The sequence below is a fragment of the Bombina bombina genome, chromosome 1, assembly GCF_027579735.1.
Source record: "Bombina bombina isolate aBomBom1 chromosome 1, aBomBom1.pri, whole genome shotgun sequence".
Lineage (NCBI taxonomy): Eukaryota > Metazoa > Chordata > Amphibia > Anura > Bombinatoridae > Bombina > Bombina bombina.
In genome coordinates, this window is record NC_069499.1 from 341,751,729 (window position 1) to 341,764,337 (window position 12,609).

The 12,609-nt window shown below is 40.6% G+C and overlaps 1 protein-coding gene across 1 annotated transcript in view; it reads left to right on the forward strand.

Annotated features, from left to right (window-relative positions):
* PLCD4 (phospholipase C delta 4) overlaps positions 1-12,609 on the forward strand; it is a 191,639-nt gene that overhangs the window by 138,153 nt on the left and 40,877 nt on the right. Inside the window, exon 13 of the mRNA XM_053698133.1 lies at positions 5,946-6,124. Within this exon, the coding sequence (XP_053554108.1) occupies positions 5,946-6,124 (179 nt within the window). The remainder of the gene's footprint in view (positions 1-5,945; positions 6,125-12,609) is intronic.

Below are 12,609 nucleotides of genomic sequence, written 5' to 3' on the forward strand. Positions count from 1 at the left end.
CTATTATATGGCCTTAATCTCTCCAAGCAGGATTACTTCTCTACTCTTATCTCTACTCTTTCGTCAAACCCAAAATGTCTGTTCTCTACTTTAAACACCCTTCTCCGCCCACCCCACCTCTTATTTCCACTTCCCTTTCAGCTCAAGATTTTGATGACCACTTCATTAACAAAATTGATTCCATCAGAAATTAAAACATCTCTCAACACACTACCAGTCTCCAGCCCCCTCAACCGATTGCTGATGTCCAAAACCCACAAAGCCACAGATTCAGCTTTTTTGCTCTTGCTACTGAGGCGGACATTTCTGTCTTATATACTCCTCTCACCTCACTACCTCTCCCCTTGATCCCACCCCTCACAACTACTGCCTTCCCTCTTTCCTACTCTTACTCCTATCCTCACACATATTTTTAATCTCTTTCTCAGCACTGGTATATTTCCCTCATCCCTTAAACATGCACTAATCACACCTATCGAAAATTCTTCTCTCGATCTATCACCCCTGTTAAACTACTGCCCTATTTCCCTACTCCCCCTTGCCTCAAAACTTCTAGAAAGGCTTGTATATACACATTTATTCCACTTCCTCACATTAACCTCCCTCCTTGATCCATTGCAATCTGGATTCCGCCCCCTACACTCCACAGAAACTGCAATCATTAAGGTTACTAATGACATAATTACAGCAGCCTTTGACACTGTTGACCACACTCTCTTGCTCCAAACCCTCCAATCTTTTGGCATCTGAGACACAGCCCTCTTGTGGCTCTCCTCTTACCTGTCTAACCGGAGCCTTTCTAGTGTAACCTTCTCTGGCATATCCTCTGACCCTTTACAACTTCCTTTACAACTTCCTTTGTCCCCTTCTCTTCTCAATTTATACATCATCCTTAGGTTCCTTAATAAAGTCCCATGGGTTTCAATACCATGTGTATGTTGATACTAATTAATGTCATTAACTGTCTTTTTAATATTTCATCCTGGATGTCCTCTCACTACCTTAAAGTGAAGGTCAAGTCCAGTTGACTTGTTTATGCCATTCTGCAGTTGATCTGAAATGAGTTTGATGTTCATTCATCATTATTCTTACATTTTAATCATACCTTCTATTTTTTAACTTTTATTTTCGCTCCGTTTCTCTTTTTTCTTCCGCCCACCCGCCATCTTGCCTACTTTGATTGACAGAAATGTGATATTTGATTCTCCAATGTTCATTTCCCCCCAGGGTGTTCAGCCCCCTTTCTTGCAACGTCACTAATAACTTATGCGTATGCTTTACTCCCTCAATAGCGTCATAGAGCTATCAGGCTCGTTCATGAGACGCCTGCGTATTGCGCTTCCTGCTTCTTATTTGGATACATATCACTTACGCAACCATACATTTTCACGCATGCGCAATTACATTGCAAATACTCATGCACAGTTTCTTGTAAATCTTGTGCACAAGCTTTTCACTGACGTAGCGAACATGTGGGACCACTCGCTACGTCACTAATGCTGAATAAGGAAGTGGTGGAGGGGAGGAGTCGCAATGCAAATGAAAATACTAATAATTATTTTTTTATAAAAAGTACAATGTTTTGTGAAAAATAAAGTTAGCGAATAGAATGAGGGTATGTTATTGAATACATTTCAGTAGTCCATTGGCCTGAAATTGACCTTCACTTTAAGCTAAATCTCACCAAAACTGAGCTCCTTATTTTACCTCCTTCCTCCAAAGTCCCTACCTCCCAACTTTCTCTAACTGTTGATAATAACATCATTACCCCAACCCAGCATGCCCGATGTCTTGGGGTCACACTTGACTCAGATCTCTCTTTCACTCCCCACATCTAGTCTTAGGCCACTTCCTGCCGCCACCACCTTAAAAACATCTCCAACATTTGACACTTCCTCACACAAGATTCAACTAAGACTTTCATCCACTCTCTCATCATTTTCCACCACATCCTCTCCGGCCTCCCTAGCTGCCATCTATCTCCCTTAAATCCAAAATAAATGCCTCTACCAAGCTGATATTCCTTACATGTCGCTCCTCATCTGCTGCATCTCTCTGCCAGTCCCTTCACTGGCTTCCTCTAACCTCCAGAATAAAACACAAAATCCTGACTCTAACTTTTAAAGTTCTCAATAACACTGCTCCACCCTAAATCTCCAACCTAGTCTTCAGATATTCTCCCTTCCATCCCCTTTGCTCTGCTCATGACCTTGTTCTCTCCTCCTCTCTTGTTACCTCCTCACATTCCCATCTTCAAGACTTCTCCAGACTGCCCCCTATTTTGTGGAACTCTCTGCCTCACTCTACAAGATTCTCCCCTGGTTTTCAAACTTTCAAGCACTCCATAAAGACTCAACTGTTCAGGGATGCATATAGTATACACTAACATATCAATTTCACATTTTATAATTAAGGTTATTCTTTAACATTTTATAATACCAGGAAAACCCCCCAAAACAAACAAAATGTTGAACAACCAAAATCTGCCTTATGTAAAAATCCAAAATTAATTTTGAACTAGAAGAATCCAAAAATCCAGAGAAAATCTGCTAGAAAGGTGTTTTTGGAGGGACTGTTGTACTATTGAATTATGTGAATGAAATGTTGCCAAAGTTAATATATATGAAAAACCAAGGAACAAAATCCTGGTTTCAGTACTCCCTTTATATAAGTTTATTCATCTGGCTTCTAGGAAAAATATATATTACTAAAAATGATTATAAAACCCATTATAGCATCAGTGATTCCCTAGGACACTGTGGTCTGGATCACCATATATGAACTTGTATTGTCTTATAGCTTGGACTCTGAAATGGATAACTTGGTTTTATTAAACCCAACATTTTTCTTTCATGATTCAGATAGAGAATACAATTTTAACCACATTCTAATTTACTTTTATTATTTAATGTGCTTCATTCTTCAGATATCCTTTGCTGAAGAAATAGCAATGCACATGGGTGAGCCAATCACACAAGGAATCTATGTGCAGCCACCAATCAGCAGCTACTGAGCCTATTTAGATATGCTTTTCAACAAAGAATATAAAGAAATGAAGGAAATTAGATAATAGAAGTAAACTGAAAAGTTGTTTAAAATTGCCTGCTCTTTCTAAATCATGAAAGAAAAAAATTGGGTTTCATGTCCCTTTAACCCTTTGAGTGCTAAGCACTTTCCCACCTGGGTGCTAAGGTTTTTTTATAGGGTTTTTTATTTTATATTTTTAATTTTTATTTTATTTTTACTTTTCTTTAAATTTATTTCAGATCCCCAAGACTTACACTGTTGGAAAGGTTTGGCGATTACCTTTCCAACGGTGGGTCTTGGGGGTCTGTAGCTGCTTAGATGCCTGAGATACAGGCTTCTAAGCAGCATGCCTTCTGTTCCTATATTTAACATTTTTAATGTTAAATAAAGTTGTGCAGTGACATCATCACGTTATTGCGCGTGACGCCTCCACCACGCAAAACGGGATAGGAGCGGGTGGGAGCCCCCAGATCTCCCTCAAGTTGGGAGAGTGTTAGTGACGGCTCTGAGCCGTCAATTGGCACCAGAGTGGGAAACTCTGTGACGGCTCAGAGCCATCATTAGCACTCAAGTGGTTAATTAATTAATTTTAAAGGGACATGATACCAAAATATTGAAGCACATGAAAGTGATGCAGCATAGATGTAAAAAATATCACCTGAACAAATCTCTATGTAAACATGTATTTACATCCCACCTTAAAGAGACTTTAATCAGCCAGTCAGGATGCTTGTCCCAGGACTTACTAGGGAGTTTGCATCTGTCATGTGCAGGCACAGTCATGTTATTTTCCTATTCAGTTTAAGTAAGTTCTATGAAATCTCATTTGACATCAAAGTCAAAGGATTACCTCAGCACTGCTGATGCTGATTGACTATTGTATTTTTTTTTCCTGCAGCTGGACAGCAGCTGAAGTATAACTGTTTACACAGCACTTACTCTGGTGAGCTTAAGACATTTTGAAGTAAAATATCTTATCTTATTAATATACTTTTTTACATAGAGATGCTCAGGTGATATTTTCTTGTCAACTTTTTACAGTTATGCTGCATCACTTTCAAGTGATTTATCATATATGAGTATAATGTCCCTTTAACTGTCTGCAGCACATGCGCATTGCTACTAATCCAGGAAGTACCAAATCAGCCTTTTTTGCTTCTGTTATTGATAAACTGTGTATGCTGGATAATAACTGTGTAAGCTAGATTAGATAATAACTGTGTATGCTGGATAATGATAGTTATTATTTAGTTTATGCCTATCACCATGTGAAATAGAGTTTTGAACTCCATGGATAGAAAAACACTTATTCAACTTTAAATGTACAGATCACTTGGTAATGATGAGATAAAGCTTGTATTAAAGGCGTTACTCCAGTCTTGTTAGTCTGACACTTGCAAAATCCTAGAAACACATAATTTGAAGATAGTCCTTCCTATGAGTTATTATAAAACTGTATTGACTTAAAAACATATTTAATACATATTTACAGATTAAGAGCTTCTCCTCAAAATGATACCTACCGTAGATAACACGAAAGATAGAAATTTATTATGGAAATGGGAGAAAAGTTCAAGACGCAAATATAACGCAAGGAGCAATATAAAATAATACAAAGCTATAGTAATTGAGCACTGAGTAATAACAAACACTACCATATCAGTTTATAAGTGTATTAATGCCCCTCGGCAATGTGTGGACACCTTAGCTATATGAGTCAAACTAAGCCTGAGTTAGAATAAAACAATGAAATATAATATTTGGGACCCCTTCAGCATCTGAAGATTAGGGTACTCACCCCCTTTCACCAATTTGGCGATACAGCAACTGTAAGACTGAGAGACAGAAGAGCTGCATCAGCTTCTAAGTACATAGGCGTGAATAGCACGCCTCCGCTCTCTTCAAAGCGCATCACCACCATGTTGAATCTGCAAGAGTGCACCCCCAACCTGAGACACTGTGTGCTGACAAGGAGCAGGAAGTATGAGTACTGACAGACCGGAAGCCCCACAGAGAAAGCTTGCCAAATAAAAAAGGGCTTTTCACAATAATAAAACAAACAAACAGTGCTGTTTAAGCTGCCAATATGTACAGTAAAGAAGCACACCACATAATACAACTGAAAGTGCCTCTCATAAAAAAAACTGTCAGTCGGACACGCACAGTGCTGCTCAAGCAGCTCATTTGATGTTGCTTAGAGACAAAATATGAATAAAGATAGTCTGCGCTGCAAGAGAGCATTACTGGCGTGGGACATGTTTAGCGCACATCTTAAAGACAGCATCAAATCAGAGTAAATGGAATGTCTCGAATATACCGCAACCTCTCCAATTTGTATCTTATTTTTTATATAGTCGAGTATCTACGGTACATGTTGAGAAATTCTTATAATCAGATTTATGGAACACAAAGATATATACCCGGTACTTTTTTTTAAAGGATTATTTAAAACCTTCTGAATCATGGAAATAGTTGCTCATTATAGGTTGTCCTTGCAAATTACATTTCTCAGTAACATATCTTTCTTCTTATAACATTTTAGTTTAACTAGCAAAATAGCAAGTATTCATCTTATGTCCCGTGCTTCCATCAGTAATGCATTGTGCCAAATTTCAAGTTTTACTGCTCTACATTTCACAATGTTAGAGCTGTGTTCTTCAGTTCCATTCCTCAGGACACATGGTAAGATTTTTAAGATAACTATATTAGAGCACATGCAATACGAAATAACCAAGGTCTAATAACTATAACTAACCCACTTGAACTCTACAGTGGCATGTTAGTGTGCTCGGTGGAGAGGAATGGAAGAATGCTGTGTGTGACAGCTAATTGGGTAACTCAGGGTGATGGTATAAATACTTTGTCATTAGTTTTCCTTAATTATCATATATAATATTTATCTTTTCTTTTTATCTTAGTGGCATTGAACTTTCAGACAGCTGGAGTAGAGATGGATCTAAATGATGGACTTTTCCAACAGAATGCTCGGTGTGGCTATATCCTTAAACCCCTATTTATGAGAAATGTAGACACCACATTTAATCCTGATCAGCCACATGATCAAGATGGCTACTCTCCAGTTATCCTGTCAATACAGGCAAGAACTTAATTATATTACAATTTCTGCAAAACAATTATGTACCCTTCACTTCGCTAACATTAGTAATTTTCACTTTTCAAATTATAGACTGAAGTAGAGAAAATAAAAACATAATTTATGCTTACCAGATAAATTAATTTATTTCCTGACAGGGAGAGTCCATGACTTCATTCCTTACTGTTGGGAAATACAACACCTGGCCACTTCCCCTATCCCCCAGTCATTCAGCCGAGGAAACAAGGAAATGTAGGAGAAACATCAGGGTATAAAAGGTGCCAGAAGAAATAATATAAAAAGGGAGCCTCGCATCAAAAAAATTAATTACGGGCGGGTTCATGGACTGTCCCTACCAGGAAGGAAAGGAATTTATCTGGTAAGCATAAATTATGGTTTCCTTCCATAAGGCAGGGAGAGTCCATAACTTCATTCCTTACTGTTGGGAAAACTATACCCAAACTCCAGAGGACACTGAATGAATAACGGGAGGGAACAGAAAAAAGATGCAGACCTTATTTTGAGGGCACCACAGCCTGCAAAACTTTTCTCCCAAAATCTGCTTCAGCCGAAGCAAACACATCAAACTTGTAAAATTTAGAAAAAGTGTGTAAAGGAGGACCAGGAAGCTGCCTTACAAATCTAATCCATTGAGGATTCATTCTTAAAAGACCAAGAGGAAGTCACTGCTCTAGTGGAATGAGCCGTCATCCTCTCAGGAGGCTGTCGTCCCACTGTCTCATAAGCTAAGCAGATGACACACCTCAACCAGAAAGATAGAGAAGTTGTAGTAGCCTTCTTCCCCTTATGCTCCCCGTATAGATGACAAAGAGGAAGATTGTCAGAATTCCTTAGTAGCCTGAAGATAGAACTTCAAGGCACCTACCACATCTAGATTATGAAACAAACATTCCTTTCACTGAAGAAGGATACAAGGAAGGAACAACAATTTCTTGATTATTGATACGATTCAACACCACCTTAGGTAAGAACCCTAGTTTTGTGCATAAAACCACCTTATCAGTATGAAAAAAACAGATAAGGGGATCACATTGCAAAGCAGAAATCTCTGAAACTCTGCGCGAAGAGGTAATAGCCAACACAAAGATAACAAGATAACAATTTAATGTCAACAGTATGCATAGGCTCAAACGGACCCTGCTGCATAACACTAAGAACAAGATTGAGGCTCCAAGGAGGAGCCCCAGATCTAAACACAAGTCTGATCCTAGCCATAGCCTTAACAAAGGACTGCACATCCGGAAGCTCAGCCAATCTTTTGTGCAGTAACACAGACAGGGATGATATCTGTACCTTCAGGGAACTAGCAGATAGGCTCTTCTCCAGTCCATCCTGGAGGAAAGCTAAAATTCTGGCAACCTTAACCTTATGCCAGGAAAAGCCATGCTCTTCACACCAGTACAAGTAAGTCCTCCGCACTGTATGGTAGATACGACGAGTAACTGGCTTACAAGCTTGAACCAGAGTGTTGATAACACTCTAAGAGAACCCTCTTTTGGCTAAGACTAAGTGTTTAATCTCCATGCAGTCAGCCTCAGAGAATCTAGATTTTGAAGAACGAAGGGACCCTGTATCAGCAGATCTCTGCAACAAGGTAACCTCCACTGAGGAGATGAGGACATCCCCACCAGATCCGCAAACCACGTCCTTCACGGCCACAATGGAGCAATCAGAATCACAGATGCTCGCTCCTGCATGATGCGAGGCACCACACGAGGGAGAAGCAGTAATGGAGGAAAAAAATATATGAGAATGAACCTCTATGGTACTGATAGGGCATATATCAATTCTGCCTGAGGATCCCTCAACCTCGACCAGTACCTGAGTAGCTTGGTATTGAGGCAAGATGCCATGAGAGCTATCTCCGGTGTCCCCCACTCGCTGCATATCTCTGCAAACACCTTGGGGTGCAGAGACCATTCCCCTGGCTGAAAGGATTGCCTGTTGAGGAAGTACGCTTCCCAGTTGTCCACACCCAGAATGTGGATTGCTGACAGCGTACTTTTGTGAGTCTCCGTCCACACTAGTATCTGAGATACCTCTCTCATCACCGAAGAACTTCTCATTGATGGTTGATATAAGCAACCAAGGTTATATTGTCTGATTGGAATCTGATAAACTGGGGCGAACCCAGAAGGGGATCAAGCCTTCAAGGCATTGAAAATTGCCCGGAGTTCCAAAATATTGATCGGAAGGGAGGACTCCTCCTGAGTCCACAGACCTTGTGCTATCCTGGCATCCCAAACGGCTCCCCAGCTGGAAAGGCTTGCATCCATAGTCACAATCTCCCAGGACAGTCTCAAAAAGCATGTGCCTTGGGACAGATGATCTAGTCAGATCCACCAGGAGAGCAACTCTCTCAACAGGCTGTCCAGCACAATCTTTTGAGACAGATCTGAATGGTCGTTGTTCCATTGTCTCAGCATGCATAGTTGTAAGGATCTAAGATGGAATCTGGCAAAAGGAATGATGTCCATGCAGGACACCTTGAGTCCGATTACCTCCATACACTGAGCCACTGAGGGTCTTGAGGAGGCCTGGAGGCCAAGACATGTAGAAGTTAGCTTGCAACATCTCTGATCTGGTTGGAATATTCTCATGGATATGGAGTCTATTATAGTTCCCAGGAAATTCACCCTTGTACTCTTTTCCAAGTTTATCTTTCATCCATGTGATCAAAGAAGACTGAGAAGGGACTTCCGCTAGACAAAAAGATGGTGCCTGTACCAAAATATCATCCAGGTAAGGCACTACTGCAATAACTTGTGTTCTGGAAACAGCTAGAAGAGCCCCCAGAACATTTGTAAATATCCTTGGAGCAGTAGCTAGGCCAAACGGAAGAGCTATGAACTGGAAGTGCTGATCCAGAAAAGCAAACCTCAGGAACTGAAAATGTTCCCTGTGAATCAGGACATGAAGGTATGCATCCTTCAGGTCTATTGTGGTCATAACTGTCCTTCCTGAACCAGAGGCAGGATTTACTGTATCGTTTCCATCTTGAAAGAGGGAACACTCAGAAACTTGTTTAGGCACTTTACCTTTAGAATTGGAGGGAAAGTTTCCTACTTCTTTGGAGCCACGAAAAGGTTTGAATAAAACCCCAAACCTCTTTCTGCTGTAGGTACCGGGAGAATTATTCCTAGAGAGGAGAGATCCCGTACACAACCTAAGAAGGCAGCCCATTTTTCTGGTCTTGTCAAAAGACTGGAGAGTAGGAATCTTTCCCTGGGCGGATGAGACTTGAATCATATCCTGTATCCTTGATATACAACCTCCAGGACCCAAGGATCCTGTACATCCTGGAACTAAGCTTCTGAAAAAAGAGACAGTCTATCCCTACTCGATCTGATCCCGGATTGGGGGCCGCCCCTTCATGCCGATTTTTTCTCGGCGTGCGTCTTAGTCTGTTTGGACTTATTCCAGGAGTGAGCTAACTTCCAAGTACTCTTGGGCTGCTCGGACTTGGAAGAGGACTGCTGTAATTGCGACTTGTCAGCACGAAAGGGACAAAAATTAGACAGTTGCCGTCCCTTAGGCCTATTCTTCTTATCCTGCGGTAGGAAGGCACCTTTCCCTCTGGTAACCAAAGAGATAATGGAGTTTAGCCCTGGACTGAATAAAATCTTCTCCTTGAAGGGAAGAGAAAGGAGTCTGTATTTAGAAGTCATATACGCAGACCAAGACTTTAACCAGAGAGCCCAGCGGGCTAGAACCGCAAAGCTAGCAACCTTAGCATATATATGAGAATAATCTGCATATTCGCGTCACAGATGAAGGAGTTAGCAATTCACAGTGCCTTAATTCTCTCCTGAATATCCTGGAGGGGAGTATCTACCTCACCGAGCTCCGACAGAGTGTCACACCAGTTGGTAGCTGCTCCAGCAATCGTGGCTACAGCTGCTGCCGGTTGAAATAAAACCCCCATATGTTGAAACATCTTCCTCAGAAAAGTTTCCATTTTTTATCCATAGGCTCTCTAAAAGAAGAACTATCCTCCAGAGGGATAGTAGTATGCTTAGCCAGCGTGGAGATAGCACCATCCACCTTTGGGATGGAGCCCCACAAATCTAATTGAGAGTCAGGGACTGGGAATCATTTTTTTTAAAGTAGACGAGGGGAAAAAAGAAGTTCCTACTCTTTCCCATTTGTTACTAATAATGTTCACCATCTTAAATGGCAAAGGAAAAGTCAGAGGAACCTTCCAATCTTCATAAACCATGTTAGGAATCTTAAGCTCCTCAGGGAGTGCAGCCTCTGGAACCTCTAGAGTAGACAGAACCTCCTTTAATAAAAAACGCAGATGCTCAATTTTAAATCTAAAGGAGGGTTCCTCCACTGAAGAAGGTTTAGAAACTGAAGTCTCAAACTCAGAAAGTTCACCCTCTGATGCTACAGAGGTTAACTCATCCTCGGATAGCTGGGATATAGTAGCTAAATCTGACAAATATTTAGATGACGCTAGGTCAGGAGAACTGTGTTTAACCTTTCTCTTGCGTTTGTTAGAGTGAGGTGAGGCACTCAGTGCCGCAGACACCGCTGATTGTAACTACTCGGTAAAGTCTGCTGGAAAAATGTCCCCTTAAGATGGAGGATTAGTTCAGCCATTGGGAACTGCATGTGGAGTGGGTAATGTAGAAAGGGTAGTAATTTCTCGGGACCCAGATGCTCAGAAGGGCTAATAGCGCTATGAGTATTAGCAGGTGCCTTCTTAGACTTTAGAACAGTGTTTAGTCAAATGGAACAAAATTGAGCAGGCTGGCAAACCACAGCCTCCTCACAATATAAACAGCAATTATTAATCAGTACAGAAGGAGCAAAATCTTCTAATGTAGTATCAGAGACCTCCATAGCTTTGTATATACCCACAGAAGGACAATCAAAAAGAAACTTAATACTCCCAATAGCTGGGGCACTCACCAGTCACCACCTCTTAGACCCAGACAGCTAACAGTTAAAACACTCTCCTCAGGAGTGATGTCTGCAGCAGGATCTTAGGAAATGAAAGAGACTGCACACAGTCACGTGATACGTAAGACAGGACTTCCCCTGCTATGAAAAAGGGCGCCAATCTATTGTGAGCTACGCAACATTTCAAAAACGAAAGTGAAACCTATTTGTTCAAAGCTAAAAAAAAAAAAAAAACACAGTCTATGAGCCTAAAAAACTCTCACTTTACGCAGATATAAATCCCCAAACTGTTCAAATTATCTCCCTGAAGGAGATATTATCCCTTGATCCTATCGAGGTATAAAGGAGCCCCACTGTGACCCTGTATAACGTTTTAAATTGTATATATAAAAAACGGTCTTACCCACCAGGATCCATGTTGTGGAACAGGCACAGCCTCTCAAGTGTGACAGTCTTGCAGCAACGCTTCTGACATGGACTTGAGTGTGTAGCAGCAAGCAGTGAAACGCATCAACACTGATTGCTCAGGAACTGTTAGCGACAGTCTGGATGGGTTCGCAGAAAAACTTTCCCTGCATCTCCAGACTTTCATCAATACTCTCACCGAGAGGTTGACATGATTACTTAAAACTCCAGTCCTTTCTCGAAGGGAACATACCCATTACAGGACTACATTAAAGGACTATCCAAATCTTCTGACACTTCTTTGCCATCTCCTATAGTGATGAAAGGAAAAGAATGACTGGGGGATAGGGGAAGTGGGAGGGATATTTAAGTCTTTGGCTGGAGTGTCTTTGCCTCCTCCTGGTGGCCAGGTGTTGTATTTCCCAACAGTAAGGAATGAAGTCGTGGACTCTCCCTGCCTTATGGAAGGAAACATAAATTGAAACAATAGAATTTACAGCAAATTAACTTGGTGAAATTTAATTTTTGTATCTCAAAAGTACATTAACATAGGTGAAATGCAGAACAATGACAAATAGGCATGCACAGTTATTTGATATACCATTTTATTTGTCCTAATTGGCCACAGTTAAAGGGATACTAAACTAAATTTTATTCTTTAATGATTCAGATAGAGCATGCAATTTTAAGCAACTTTCTAATTTACTCATGTTATCAATTTTTATTTGTTCTCTTGCCATCTTTATTTAAAAATCAGGAATGTAAAGCTTAGCAGCCAGCCCATTTTAGGTTTAACACCCTGGATAGCGCTTGCGTATTGGTGGCTATATTTAGCAAACCAATAAGCAAGCATAACCCAGGTTCTCAACCAAAAATTGGCCAGCAACTAAGCTTTACATTCCTGCTTTTTAAATAGAGATAGCAAGAGAAAGAAGAATAAATGATAATAGGAGTAAATTAGAAAGTTGCTTAAAATCACATGTTCTATCTGAATAATGAAAAAAAAAACTATGTAAGAACTTACCTGATAAATTCATTTCTTTCATATTGGCAAGAGTCCATGAGCTAGTAACGTATGGGTTATACAATCCTACCAGGAGGGGCAAAGTTTCCCAAACCTCAAAAGGCCAATAAATACACCCCAAAATGCCTAT